Source organism: Elaeis guineensis, chromosome 11 (genome assembly GCF_000442705.2).
Source record: "Elaeis guineensis isolate ETL-2024a chromosome 11, EG11, whole genome shotgun sequence".
Classification (NCBI taxonomy): domain Eukaryota; kingdom Viridiplantae; phylum Streptophyta; class Magnoliopsida; order Arecales; family Arecaceae; genus Elaeis; species Elaeis guineensis.
Genome location: NC_026003.2, coordinates 115,752,404 through 115,767,596, shown reverse-complemented (window position 1 = coordinate 115,767,596; position 15,193 = coordinate 115,752,404). Strand labels below are relative to the sequence as shown.

The following is a 15,193-nucleotide window of genomic DNA, read 5'->3' as shown; positions in this document are numbered from 1 at the left end:
AACTGCAACTTTACAAGTCCTTCAAGACAAATAGTAGATTCTGCAACAAATAATCAAAAAAAATAAACATGTAATTAAGTAAATATATATAATAAAGTTAGAAAAATAATCATAAAGTGAAAATATTATTACCTGAATAATTCAAATGACCATTATCATCAACATCATCATCATCATCATTTGTAGCTAATGATCTATCTATTAATGATTCAAAATAAGATAAGTATATTAATATAATAAAAAGTACATAAATTAATAGATAATGTTAAATTTAATTTATCTTTCCTTTTAAAAGTCAATAATCAATTTTGAGCACACATCAATGCCTTAATTGTTTTTGCATGGAGTCGGCTTCGATGAAGACTCATAAGTCTACCACTTGTACTAAAAGCTGATTTAGAAGTAACTATGGACACAAAAATAGCAAGTATATCTCTAGCAATAGTTTGCAATATAGGACACTTGAGTCCATTTTGCTTCCACCACACCAAAATATTAAAATCATCAGACTAAGGCACACATCATTTTTTAAATAATGGTCCAACTCAGTCATAACTGTTATTTTAGCTTTCTTTTTATTTTGAATAAAAAAAAATAAAGCACTATCATCATAATCAAGTTTTGACTTAATGGTTGATTGTCCCTCACTATCTTTAACACTTTCTGTATTTGAAATGTTACCTGACTTGTAGCTCTTCAGCAAATCATTTAACAATGCCCGGATTTTATCAACATGCTTGGGAGCTTCTTCCTTTTCAAAGACTTGTTCAAAATAAAATTTAACCAAACTCATTTTATATCTTAGGTCTAAAATTGAAGCAACACTCATTATCTCATACACAATACCCAAATATTTATCATATTTGTCCAACATCTTCATTGCCATTTCATCAATTACTTCATCTTTAAACAACTATTCTCCTAAAGCCAACTTAATTTGATAATTTTTTTTAAAACACAAGTTGGCAGTGGGGTAGTTTGTCCCTAAAAGGAACTCAGTAACAGTGTAAAAAAGCTCCAATTTTTCACAAACTTTTCGAGTAAACTCCCAATCACTCTCACTAGGTGAATACTTATATTGAGATTCACATTGTCTCAATCAAACAAAAACACCCTTATATCAAATACTAATTTGAAGCATCAAATAAGTGGAGTTCCACCTTGTTAGACAATCCAAATATAATTTCTTATTAAAAAAAATTTTATAATTATCTAACAGTTTCTTCAAACTTTTTAACTCTTTTAGGAGTTGCAGTCCAATATGCTATACTATCCTTTATATTCTCAAGACTATCTTTTATCACATACAAACCATCTTTGACAATTAAATTTAAAATATAAGCACAACAACGCATGTGTAATATGGAATCAGATTGTAATAAGTAATCAGTTTGCAATTTATCTTTCGCAATACTAATCAAAGCATCATTCGTTGAACAGTTATCCAAAATAATAATTGACAACTTTGTATCCACATTCCAATCCAATAAACAATCAACCAAAATCTTAGCAAGAACATCACTAGTATGTGGACAAGGCACATAGATAAACCTATTAAAAATTTAATAATTCATAATCAAAAAACAATCACATAAGAATAAAATATTATAAAACAGCACTAAGAAAGTATTAAAGAATTCGGTACTTCAAAAGTTGGCTTTGTAAGGTCCACAAGTTATTAATAAAATATGTTGTGACAGCCATAAATCTCTTCTTTTGGGTTGAAGCTGTCCACATATCCGTTGTTATGGTAACTTTACTATCATTGTTCTTTAAGATCTTCATCACCTTGTTTCTTTGAAAATCATACATCTTAAAAATATCACTTTTTATAGTATTATGAGATGGACACTTGAAAAATAGTTGAAATGTATTGAAAAATTTTCTAAACAAATCATGATCCACCATCGAAAGAGAATATTCATGTACTATGATCATAGAAACCAAGTCTCTCCTTACATTTGCTTGATCAAAATTATGATTAACTATGTTCCCTTTAACATCCGTACTTAATAGTATTTGTCTTATGTCCTTTGTGCTTCTTTTTGGACAAGATTCCATATGTTGATATAAATGATTTATTTCATGCTTCGAAGACCCCCAGGTAACTTGTGACAATGATTACATTCTGTTTTGCCCACTCCATTGACTTTTTTCTTTATAAAGTGATTCCAAATCATACTTCTTTGCTTTTCATGCTCTACAGTTGAGTCATGTGTATCTACCATAGAAATCGGTTCAGATGAAGCACCCACGACATTCAGTGTAGATGTAGGAGTTATACTAAAAGTGAAAGTTTCTTGCAGTATTGAATGATTAAATCATTTTTTTAATCTTTGAGAAGAACCTCTATTTTTGAGATCATGAGAGCTAAATATTTCTTCCGACGTCATTAATAAACTTTCAATTTTTTATTTTAGAATCAAAGCTACTAATTACTTTTATTATAAAATATATGTTAATAATTATATAATGTAGAAATAGTTATGTATTAGATTCAATTGCTTTATTGGCTTGGTTGATGTATACTTGATGTATTTTTTTTTATTTTAAACTTAATTTTTATGAGATGAATTAAAAATAAATCACTATCATAGGATGAATTGAAATTGTCTATTTGAAGATAAAGCCATAATAAAAAAAAAAAAATTATTATTATTATTATTATTGATATTTTGAATAAATTTATTTCTTCATTTTATAAAGATGGAAGGGTATTATTTTTAAATAAAACAAGACTACCTCTATTAGGACTAATTCAAAAAGATAAAGAATTCAAAATTATAATATTTTTAAGATATTAAAATATTAATTATCTTATTTTATAATAAAAAATATTAAGGGGAAAAAACTTGAGATACTAAAAGATAATGAAAATGAAGAAAAACATATACAAATACAATTCAATAATTGATGGAACTAATATAATTATCACATTAACTATAAATTGAATATTTATATTTAGAGATAGATCATATATATATATATATTATATATATATATATATATATATATATATATATATATATATATATATATATATATATATATATATATATTCGGATATAGATTTGGATATTATCCATACTCATAAGTTCAGATCGGAAAAATAAATCACTATCATAGGATGAATTGAAATTGTCTATTTGAAGATAAAGCCATAATAAAGAAAAACAAATTATTATTATTATTATTGATATTTTGAATAAATTTATTTCTTCATTTTATAAAGATGGAAGGGTATTATTTTTAAATAAAACAAGACTACCTCTATTAGGACTAATTCAAAAAGATAAAGAATTCAAAATTATAATATTTTTAAGATATAAAAATATTAATTATCTTTTTTTATAATAAAAAATATTAAGGGGAAAAAACTTGAGATACTAAAAGATAGTGAAAATGAAGAAAAAAATATACAAATACAATTCAATAATTGATGGAACTAATATAATTATCACATTAACTGTAAATTGAATATTTATATTTAGAGATAGATCATATATATATATATATATTCGGATATAGATTTGGATATTATTCATACTCATAAGTTCAGATCGGATTTGGATAAAAAACAACACTACCCATATCTTACCTATACCCGTGCCACAGTTTTCGAGTTTCCCCAAATCCGAACCCAAACTCGATTAAACTTTATTTTTCGGATTTGATCAGATTTGGATAGAATACATACCCACCAGGTCGGATCGATTTTGCCATCTCTATTGATATTAAAAAATTTCCTCCAAATTTCATTTAACAGCATTATGCGACTGATTTGTTGACTGAATAGTTTGCTTTAAGTTTGTCTACCAAGTTCAGGGATGCTGTTAGAAGCCTAACTAATCTGTTGCTTTGCGAATGAGCGTGTTTGCTGTAGTGATTTTTCCAGATACGATTACTCATTTTGCATATCAATAGCCATCAGCAGAAGGGTACTTAATCACAGTTTTATTCAGCTTCAACGGTGGGATTCTAAATAAGTTTGAGTGTCCATTTGATGGTTTAGCTATAAATTATAATGGTCCTTTCATGAAATATATGTCAAGCAAACATGAATTGCCGAAGTACACAACAAATCATGTGAGCTTGGTTGATGAAGGTGATATCATTCAGATCAGCCACTTCAAATACACCTTCCAGTTTCGAACCACCATAGCAGAAACACTCCAAACATTCGTGCAATTCCAAGATAACTTCCACTTATAAGACTGTAGATCCCAAGCTTGGAAATCATCCTTAATTAACCAAGCAAACAATCTTGTGTCTTTATTAGTTTTCAGATGTGCAGCTAATACATAGAGATTCCCTTTTCTTTCTATGATCGAGGAACAAGCAATACGGTTCCATAACACCAGCAGGGAAACATCCAGCCAGAGATCCACCTCGACGTAAAGATTACAGCGGGTGGCATCATCACACAGTGAGCAACCCAAAATGCAAAACTCCATAACACCATGAAAAGAACACTGGACCCTCTTAATCCGTACCATCTCCTCCGTAAATTGAGCGCCTTCCTTCCAACATACAGCCTGCTTCTAAAGTGATACTTGAAGTGTTTTTGTGTTCTGTTTCAAGATGACAGCGACAAAAGCATGCCCAGCAAGCACTCCTAGATGGCCTGGGAGAAGGTACAACGAAATCAGTTAGCCAGCACCTCTTCAAAAACCATAGAACAATTTCTTGACAAATGAGCAGAGATAACAATTTCAAACATGGAACTTTGAAACACAAACTAAATGAAAGATACATCAAGTTTACAATTCTCCAACTAAAATAAAATAATGACATATTCCACGAATGCAGAGTCTTATGACAAAACAATAAGCATCATGAAACAATAACTAACTTGAGGTTTGGAGCCTAATCCTGGAATGAGTGTATCTACCAGAAGATCAACCAGCAGCAGGCACATGCGCGCCCATGTACAGCTCTTGAAATCCACAACTATAATCAGTCCCACCCCCCAACAACCACCCAAGAATTAAATACAATGGGCTAATCAAAAACTTGCACATATTTTGGGAATCAATATGCTAAAACTGTAAGTGAATGCATCTAAAAGGAACAGCAATTCTGTTTCCTCCAAAGAGATGCATACACTAAAATTTAAACTATAGGTGAGCCTACTACCATTCACATATAATAGCCTAGTTATGTGAATGGCTAACTAGCCACCAACTCTTCTTTAATCGAACAATTTGATTTAGATTTCTTCTTTTGACACTGTTGTTGTACCTTTTCAATTCAAAACCTATCATAAACTCTTCATTTTTCTACATATATAGCCTACTTGTTAAACTGTCCGTGGTTGCATCCAAAGGGAACCACAATTCAGTTCCCCCAAAGAGATGCAAACACTAGATTCTTATAGGTGACTTACTGACCATTCACACATAAAAGACTGCAATAAAAGCTGTGCAATGTGACTGGCTAATTAGCCACCAGCATAATTCATCCAAAGAGATGCATACACTAAAATTTAAACCATAGGTGAGCCTACCACCATTCATATATGACACTGTTGTTGTACCTTTTCAGTTCAAAACCTATAATAAACTCTTCATTCTTCTACATACATAGCCTATTTGTTAAAATGTGCGTGGATGCATCCAAAGGGAACCACAATTCAGTTCCCCCAAAGAGATGCAAACACTAGATTCTTATAGGTAACTTACTGACCATTCACAAATAACAGACAGCAATAAAAGCTGTGCAATGTGACTGGCTAATTAGCCACCAGCATAATTCATGTAAAAGATGCAATCTTTCATCTCAAAAGCCCATGTTCAAACTCCACATTTTTCTTTTCCCATCACCTGTTTGCTAAAATGTGAGTGTGTGCACCAAGAAGGAACCTAAACTAACTTTCCCTCACTGAGATGAAGACACAAAGGCTGTAGGTGAGCTCACCAACCACCCGCACAAAGATCACAGCCATAACATCCGAGGCATGTGACCGGCTAATTGGTCACCAGCAAAAGTTCTCCTGTTTTTCATAACTAATTTCTTCCTTTTAATCAATATCAATCAGAAAATCCAGTGAGAAAGTTGAAATCTTTACTTGTGTACCCATCCACTAAAGCTGATTGGGAAAAAGAAAAAGATTCTTAAAATCACTTGAAATCATAAAAGACATGAATTAAGAAGAAATAGAACTTTATGCTAAACAAAAGAGCCATTTTGCTCAGCGATAATTGATACCCTACTTTTCCTTCAGAACTCCTCCTTCTTGGCCTTGGCACTGCCAATCGATCCCCTTCCTTCCGTCGGAGCCAATGGGGCACCAGAAATTCGAGCTCGTCATCTCGGAATTCGGCAACGTATACGCATTATTCTACTCTTTGATGCACCGAGAACACGCCCCGACCTCTCGAGCACCCACGGCGACCGCACGGCTGGCGGGGAGGAGGTCGACCCGTAAATAACCATGGCGGCGCCACCGGGGCAGGCCATGAACAGCGAGACCAGGAGAGTCTCCCAGGGTTAGGGCATTATGATTTATAAAACGAGCACCGGGCACGTGCGTTTCAGGTGAGACTAAACGCGGACGGCCGTGATCCCATCATCTTGGCTTTTCATGTTATTTGATAAATATATTCTGTTATTATCTTTCCTTCTCCTTTTGTTTCTTGTCTCTTAACGTGTACCTGAAATAAAGGGGTGTGTATGTCAAAAAAGACAGCATCTGCCGTCCAATCTCTCCCGTGCTACAGCGGACTGCAGATCACGTCATATTCTGCGCTGTTGCTCCTTCCCGATCTCAAAGCTCTTCTCTCCATCTATTCGCTACATTCGACCTCTCTCCATCGACTGAACCCTAAACCTCAACCCTAATCTTCCAATGGCTTCGACCTCCATCCGATCCATAAACCGCATCGCTCAATCTTTCCGCAGTTCATTTGCCGCCAAATCGAAGACAGCCGCGCGATGCTTCTCTGGCGGATCCGCCGCCACCCCACCTCCTACTCGCCGGTTCTCGTCCTTCTCTAGGTCAGCGATTCGTAATGGCAGTATCCAGTATCTGTTTGATTTGTGGTCGTTATCCAATAAAGAAGTTGCGTTTTTTTTTTTTTAAGGTTGCCGGTGGAGTTGGGATGCTGCGGCGGATCTCTTTTGCCGCTGCACAGCGCCGTGGCGGCGGCGAGGTTGACTTCTCGGCTGAGCTTGACGTCTCGGAGTTGCCGGGCGCTCTCACAGGGTATCCTCTGCCGCATCTATCCCGGACTCTAATGATGTTGTTGTTCTATCACTATTTCGACTGCTCTGTGAGTAGCTCTGCTTTGAGCTCTTTGTTCTCCCATAAAGATTCCTGCTTGTCTCTTTCTGGCCAATGAGTGTAGCATTTCTCTTTGCTTTTGATATTTTTAAGTGAAAAATGGAGAAAGTTGCGTGCCTGTTAGGTATAGCACAGTTTTCGGTTGGATTGTGGGTTTACCTGGGTGGCAGATTGTTTGAGTCTTGAATTACGAATAAAATGGAGGTGGTAGATTATTAGATCCTTGGTAATTGTAGAATCCTGGTTGGATCATGGAACCTGAGTGCAATAGGTGAATGTTTGGAGATGATGATATGAAAAATATATGGACAAGACCTGAGGGATGTGCATAGTGGTATGGGTAGAGTGCTGATATAGGTGGGTCATCATTGGTTTGGTAGTTTGCAATTTTGCGCACACCAATTTGGTGTTTCTTTTCTCCTATACCAATGAAAATGCAAATTGCCTGGCATCAAAACTAAGTATTACCCCAATTCTAGCTAATGTCTCTTGCTGCTTCTCTGTTTTGGTTTATCGTCCAATTTGGTCACTTGCAGCACTTGGGGAAATGATCCTCCCCGACAGCACCCCTCAAAAAAAAAAAGAAAATAAAAAGGAAAAAAAGAGAAAATAAAAAAGGTAATCAGAGAGAAAAGTATCAGAATAATGTAAATAAAATTGTAAAACATAATGTAACAATTTTGCAATTATACATGTATAAATATACAAACATAATATCTCCTGTAGGTAAATGATCCTTCACTCATTATTATTTTAGCTTTTTAGAATATAGTAGTTTGATAGAATGATTTCCAAGGCTATGGAAGTCATACATATCATTTGATTTTTTTTCAAGTTTTTACCATTTTTTTTCAAAGCAATCATTCCTTTCATAACATTAATGGAAGGGAAGTAACTTGTGTTTACCTTGTTTGAGGTAGGAAGGAAAGAAAGAAAAGTCATAAGAAAACTTTAGAGCTTACCCTTTGATGTGTACATTTTTGGTTCTAGTACTCATCTGCATTGGAAACTTTTAGATAGAGAGAAGTAATTAGAGTGATGGGTGGTTGTGGATGTTAGGTTTAGGTGTTTTGTGTATGTAGATTTCAAAACTTTTTCATAACAAATAATGAAAGACTAGATTAAAACATTTTTAATCTAAGCATGCATAGATCTAATCTAAACACCTACAGATCTAGTTTATATGATGAAAATAAAAGAAGCATGCATCTGATTTCAATAAAAATAAACTAGTGATTGAATCACCTACTTGTAGCGCTACTTTTTTTCTTCGAGATCTGAATCTGAAGATGTCTGCAGGTTCCAATGAAGCCACATACGTCTTCGGTCTCTACAGGTATTCATACGGGGCTAATGTAGATAAAAAACATCTAAGATCACCGAGGTACTAGCTCTCTTTCAGATCTCGCTCCTTTGACTTAGATCTAATCTCTTTTTTCGACTCTTCGTCTCTTCGTAAGATCGAAGGAAGAAGATCTAATTTGGAAAGTTGTGTTCGAACGCCTTTCGCTAGCTTTGATCTCTCTCTCTCTCTGTTGGTGCACCAGGGGGGCGCTAGAAGGATGAGGCGCAGAAGCAGATGGGGCGCGTTAGAAAATTATTTCTGCGTAGGAAAAATTCTACATAGAAAAATCTTATTCCTTCTCTCTTCCACGCTTGCTAAATAGAGGTGTCCAATAACCTCTAACCACCCCAGATAAGATTATCAGATAAGATTATCCTTATCTTTGAATCAAATTCAAATCTAGATAAAGATAAAGCCTTATTCGGAGGAGAGAGAAGATCAGAGAAGAGGTTGGGTACCCTCTCTCTCAATTACGCAGAGGTGGGTGCCCTTTCTTTCAATTACGCACGTCAAAGAAGGGGACATGCATCCCCATCGCATCCCTCCTTTCTAGCACGAGAGAGGAGAGAGAGTCCTAGTAAATCTAGGACTTTGGCATCTAATCCAATTCGACTCATTTCGGATTTAATTCGAATCCAATTCGAATCCGGTTCGAGCCGAATTCGAGCCAGACTTAATCCTAATCTAATTAGGACTCAAATCTGAAACCCAAATATCTAATTAAACTTAATCAGGTCAAGTCTAATCAAATTAAATTTGATTTAATTCAATTAGGACTTGAACCTCAAATTGATCTCATCAAATTGTATTGCAACAATTGCAATTAAGTCTTCATTGCTAACTATTAGCAGATCCTTTACTTGTAACTTTTACAAATTGATTCAAATTATCAATCATATTGATAATTTGATCATAATCCAACCGTTTAATTTAATCAAACTCCTATTGTGTGTGACCCCATAGGTTCTCTCCTGTCTAATAGTGAGACGTATCATGATTTCTATCATAGTATCATCGAAACATCTTTTAATGGGTTGGAGTAATTTCAATTTACACCTATCAAGGATCATCCATCCATAATGATCCTAGTGAGTTCTCACAAGCTCTTAGTGATATCTAATAGCATGTGGTGGCAATACAGCAGAACAGAATAAATAGAATCTCTAGGTGTAGTTACCGTGTGATTCAGTTTCTCTATCGTGAGTTCTAACAAGATAGAGGTTATGAAAAATTCGTCAAACCCCAACATCTGTCACATGCAAGATTCAATTAGCTCGAATCCAAATCATGAAACTCATAAAAACTATTTTCGATCAATCATCTTGCTGTGGCCACAGACTTGAGAACTTAGTTTCTCAAATCCCATAGAACTACTCCTTATCTACTAAGGTCGATATATCCCATCTAGGTGCGCATCCTACTCCTATAATAAATCTATTGTAGTCAACATATACTATAAGGATCTAAATAGCTAAGAGACCATGTTTATGTGCAGTCAAACTACAGCAACCCTTCTGTGAGCAGTCGACGCATCGTAGGTCAAAGAATCATTCACACTACTACAGCATCGAGAAGATCAACTAATGAGTGAGTAGACATCCATCTATGTAATCTCTCGTATAGTCACGTTCGGTACCAATATTCTCCAACAATCATCCGTATTCTCGCTCAGTATCCCCATACTGTAGACTCGAGACTAGTCTATTTCGAAGAAAACGATCCGTACACCGATCTAACCGGATCAATCACCATCCCCGTGATGATCCATCGATCGAAAGTAATTTAGGAATTAATCACACGTTTCAAATTCTCAATTCTTGAGGATTTATGTCTTTAAGTTATTAATTCCTTCGATGATTCAAGGACACGTTACACAAGAATGAAAATGAAATTGCCCACTTTATTGATAAATCAATATTTTAAGTACAAATTTATGTCCTAAAAAATTACAATGTGTCTGCCATATTGGCTTTTAGGGCATACAATTGATAGTGGATTGTTGGTAATACCTACATGATTTAGAATGAGAAATTCTTTTTCGCTAGATCAGTTCTCAAAGTCCCCTTTTAGAAGAAGATATAACTACCCAATAAGATGATGATTACGTATTGTCATGAGAAATGTTATCTGTGTTATCTAACATACACGAAGAAACTGGAAAAAGCACGGAAAATTTAGTGATTAATCAGAAGAAAAAGCAGGATCCTCATTATTTTTATGTTTGAACAAAATGCCCACTTGTCATGAGGAAAAGATGGGTTGCACTTCGCCACGATCTAAGAAAAAATAGAGAATGAGGATTTACAGATTAGGAATAGAGAAAGCTCAGCAGATTAGGAATAGAGAAAGCTCAGCATGCATGATTCGTCAAGGTTTTCCGCTTACAATCTTAATTTTTATGCTAAGATTTTGAACTTTTGTGTTTGGGCAAATTTAACTTGACTTGGACCAACATTTTGATATATATTTGCTTTTGGATAGGTAGACTTAAAATTAGGGGTGGCAATCGGGTTGGATTGGACTGGATATGAGTTGGGTTAGATACAAGATAGATCAAAAATCTGTCAATCTGAACTCAATATGTTTATTAAACGGTCAAAAATTCAAACCTAAACAAGGCTATTTTATCAACAGGCAACCTAATCTGATCAACAATGAGTTGGATAAAGTTAAATGGGTTAAATAGGTAAGCATTGCCACCCCTACTGCCAAAATGATTAAAATCAGCAAAACAATATTTTTAAAGCTAAATGATGAAAAAAGAAATTTGTCAAAATATGAAAGATTTGCAATTTTAATTGAATATGACTAAAAGATCAAAGTTTGAATTTATGATAAATTAGCATTATTTGGTTTACTGTTAATTGATGATTTTTTTTCGCATAAAGTAATACTAATGTTGTTGAAACTTATACATATTCTTAATACTCTATCAGAACTTAGAAATATATGAAGTCTTCTATGGTGATTAGGACTACGCTAATAGGTTAGATATAAAACCACTAATATAGATGTTATCCTTGTTGGACAATTTCTCACAGAATTGTTTCTCAGACTAATGGAAATAAGTTCGATCCCAAACAGGCAGGTCACTTGAAAGTGGTCCAATCAGGTGGATGCCCATACCAGCTTCCCATAAGACTTGAGAGCAGTATGCTCTTTCTAGCTGAATATTCAGACCTTAGCATTGCTGGATATCCAGCACTAAACACTTTTCATTATGTTGTCACAAGTAACCAGTATATCTTCAAATGTAAGATCATAAGTGGTTATTTATTCCTAAAGTGTGTGCAGCTTAAATACAGTGATTATTTTGTGGTGTAAATTGTGGTGAGGCAGTTCGAATAGATGTATTAATAAGTTATAGTTTTCCTGTGGCATCTCTAATTTCTGTAGTTTTGCAAAAACTACAATTGAATATGGATATTAAACAAACCTGCATGACTCTATAATAACACTCAAGATGCTTCAAATTTCGATCAGTTATTTGTCATCTTTAGGTAAATGCATTCATCAGTCCCTCTTGTCTCCACGCTTGCCTATCATTTTATAGTCAAGTGTGTGAAGACTATTTGACAACTATAGTGAAATACTGTTATCTAATGTATTTTAATCTGGCTCAAGGAAGCAGATTAGTCAAGTGCACCTTGTAAACCTATGCTTCCGCAGCCTCAATATGCCCATAAACACATTATAAGATGTTTCTCTGGTATCATGTCAAACTTCTGATATGGACTTCTCGTCATGATCAAGGGCAAACTGAAATATAATGGGTCTCTTGTAGTTATATTGGAGATCACAACTTATTCAAGCTATTTCCTTCAGCTTGGAAGACCAACTTGAGTATTTACTATTTAGTTCCTGCAGGAACGTGAATTTGCTACTACTTGAAAGGAATAAAATGGGCGCTTGAATGCTTGCCAGTTTTTCTCCGCAGAATTCTCAAGCATGAATGTTTCTTTAATATAGCGGATTGACTTTGTACACATGTAACACACAAGTGAAAAAGACTAGTTGTGTATTTCATAATTAATCCAGCTTTTTGTGGGATTGTATCTAGAATGAGTTGTATTAAAATCAAGATAAGGATGCGAGACATGCTCTATTTTTTTTTTTTTTTCTGGGGGGAACAATAGCCCTAATTATTGCTGTTCTTTCTTTTTCTATTTCAATCTTCTGTTCATATAGATCACCACATACGTGTTGCACTGGAAAATAAATTTCACTACTCATTCATTCTCTAATGGAATGCTGCATAGCGTACTGTGGTTAGCAGAAAATTTTTTTGTAACTATAATTTGCATATGCCTACTTTCTGAAGGAGCCCATGTAAGATAATATATAACATACCTTCATTGCTTTAACGAGGGCATCATGTTTTTAAGCTTCTATGATCAAAGCTTATTTCTGTAATTATGAAGTCATTGTATGCATAAAATTGAAGGACGGGACTTCCATCTTCACTTGTCATACAAAATTCATGAAGTCTATGAAGGATCATTGGTCATCCTTATCACATTCTTCTTACTAAAGAATTTGAATCCATCCTCCAATGCCAATCCACTGTGATAAAAAATGTGCATTTTCAGAAAAAAATAAGAGTGCCTCAGAAGTGTCGCCACTGATTTTCAGTAATACTTTGTCCATTTTGCCTCACAACCTGCAACTCAACGTCTAAACTCTTCCATTCTTTATACATGTTTGATGTAAAAGCATGCTTCTTCTAGAAGAATCTTTACAATTTGAATAGTTATGTTACATTTAAGTTCAATATTATGGTCTATCTTCCTGATAGATTTTGCCCGTCCGACTTCTGGGTCACTCTCCTGTCAACTCACAGTGGGAAATGATGATAGCCCTGTAAACCTGTTGACCTTGAAGGTGTCTGACTCGGCACATGATGTGGTCAATGGATGTTAGGATTCTTTCTGAGGAAAGTTTATCATCTTTGACTACTCATAGCATTAAGATATTGGGAAGCAAACCAAATTAATGAACTTAGAAAATTATTTTTTTGAATGGGAGAAACAATCGGGTCAGTTTTTGAATGTTTGAAGGAGTAAGAGACAGTGACATGTGATGCATAGAGAGGATGTTGGAGTAACTTGGACATTAATATACACTTACTAGATTAGTTAGGACATAAGATACAAGCAGCTATGCAAGTTGCCAAGTGCTCGGGACGTGTAGAGATAGCCTAGGTCATAATTGTTGACTGGTGTATTCATAATTTAAGCAAGACAACTTTATTATAGCTAGAATTCTGTAAAATACAGAAGGATGTTATGATTTTTCTTCTTAAAATATTACCAGATCTAGAAAAAATTGATTAAAAAAATTTCTGGAATACAAAAAATGTTAGTATCAATTTATTGCATATTTATCACTTAATAAAGCATTACAATATTGTCCTTCTCCCAGATGAAAATGATGGTATGTGAAATGTTTTGCTTCACTAGTTTGCTGTTCCTAAAGTTAGGTCTGTTACTGTTTCCTCAACATTCATCGTGATATCTTTGAGTTCCATCTCTAACCATTTATTTCAACTGAATATAGACTTTCTTATTTGGATATGTATATTTGTTTTGCAAACAATCAATATGCCCTGCCTAAACCCCTTTTGTAATTTTCTTACCAAGCACACTAGAGTTGTATCTTCATGTTCTACTCTTATCATTTAGCTTTTCTTCTTCTAATGCATGTATTGTTTGTTCCATTTAGAGATTGGTCTGTCATCTCCAAGGTGATAGCTAAAGCTGATAAGCATGGAAACATTTTTTACTTTTGGACATGGAACAATTTTGTAGTGCCTCTCCATTGCTGATCGTGTAAGCAAAATCTACTTGTTCTAATCTCTGATGTCATGTTTCTTAGAAGCATCAAACATTATGAAATTTTTTATCTCAAGTGATCAAACAGAAGAGAAGTTTGTCTCATAGGCATGCATTCCAGCAGTGCCTTTATCGTGTGGCCTTTGTCATTAAATATTTGTTGTGTTTGTTTTTCCAATTTGATGCATTTTTTGTTTGGTCATCCACTATGCTTCACATTTCGATCTACTTATGATGACATGATGTTGGAGTCGAGAATAAAACTGGTTATGGGCTGGGGGAGAAAAGGTGACAAAAGTTTTCAATAAGAGAGTGGAAGGCCAATTATCATTCTCATCCAGGATAATAAAGAGATCGAAGTTTTATAAGGTATTATAAAAGATGCTGAAATCGGTCTTTGGACAAAACTGGGCGAATCCAAGGGCACAATGGATAATTTTGCCGTCATGACCTGCAAAACCAATTTTCTTAGTAACCACCAGTTATCCAATCTCCAACCCACCAAGAAGCATGGAAGGTTCACTCTGTCATACCTGAACCTTGATTTGCACAATATAATTCTGAACACTACATTACTTCATCTCATGGTCATTTTATAAGCTTCATCAAGTAATCCATGCTGTACTTTTCTATGGGGCACCATGATCTTGCGTAGTATAGGTTGTCTCTTTTCTGCAAGCTGTATTTCCTTCTGGAGTTATTCCTTTGCTAGTGTTCATGGTAGAATTAGCCCTC

The 15,193-nt window shown here is 34.5% G+C and overlaps 1 protein-coding gene and 1 long non-coding RNA gene across 4 annotated transcripts; one reads left to right on the top strand and one right to left on the bottom strand.

Annotated features, from left to right (window-relative positions):
- Nucleotides 1–4,246: 4,246 nt before the first annotated feature.
- On the bottom strand, nt 4,247–6,531 carry LOC105053994 (uncharacterized). Its single transcript, XR_833541.4, has 2 exons — nt 6,213–6,531; nt 4,247–4,624 (listed from the first exon to the last, which is right to left on the bottom strand). It is a non-coding gene; the product is annotated as an uncharacterized lncRNA (long non-coding RNA).
- A 128-nt stretch (nt 6,532–6,659) lies between these two features.
- Nucleotides 6,660–14,636, top strand: LOC105053995 (uncharacterized). Of its 3 annotated transcripts, none has more exons than XM_073245959.1 (4): nt 6,660–6,996; nt 7,083–7,204; nt 8,582–8,666; nt 14,349–14,636. In XM_073245959.1, the coding sequence occupies exons 1-4, from the start codon at nt 6,848–6,850 to the stop codon at nt 14,449–14,451; spliced, it is 459 nt and encodes a 152-aa protein (XP_073102060.1). In that variant the 5' UTR covers nt 6,660–6,847; the 3' UTR covers nt 14,452–14,636. The 3 variants fall into 3 exon arrangements, with proteins under 3 accessions (XP_073102060.1, XP_073102061.1, XP_010933663.1); XM_073245960.1 differs by lacking the exon at nt 14,349–14,636 and adding an exon at nt 12,495–12,791 and having other exon boundaries at nt 6,662–6,996; XM_010935361.3 differs by lacking the exon at nt 8,582–8,666 and having other exon boundaries at nt 6,668–6,996.
- The last annotated feature ends 557 nt before the right edge of the window (nt 14,637–15,193 follow it).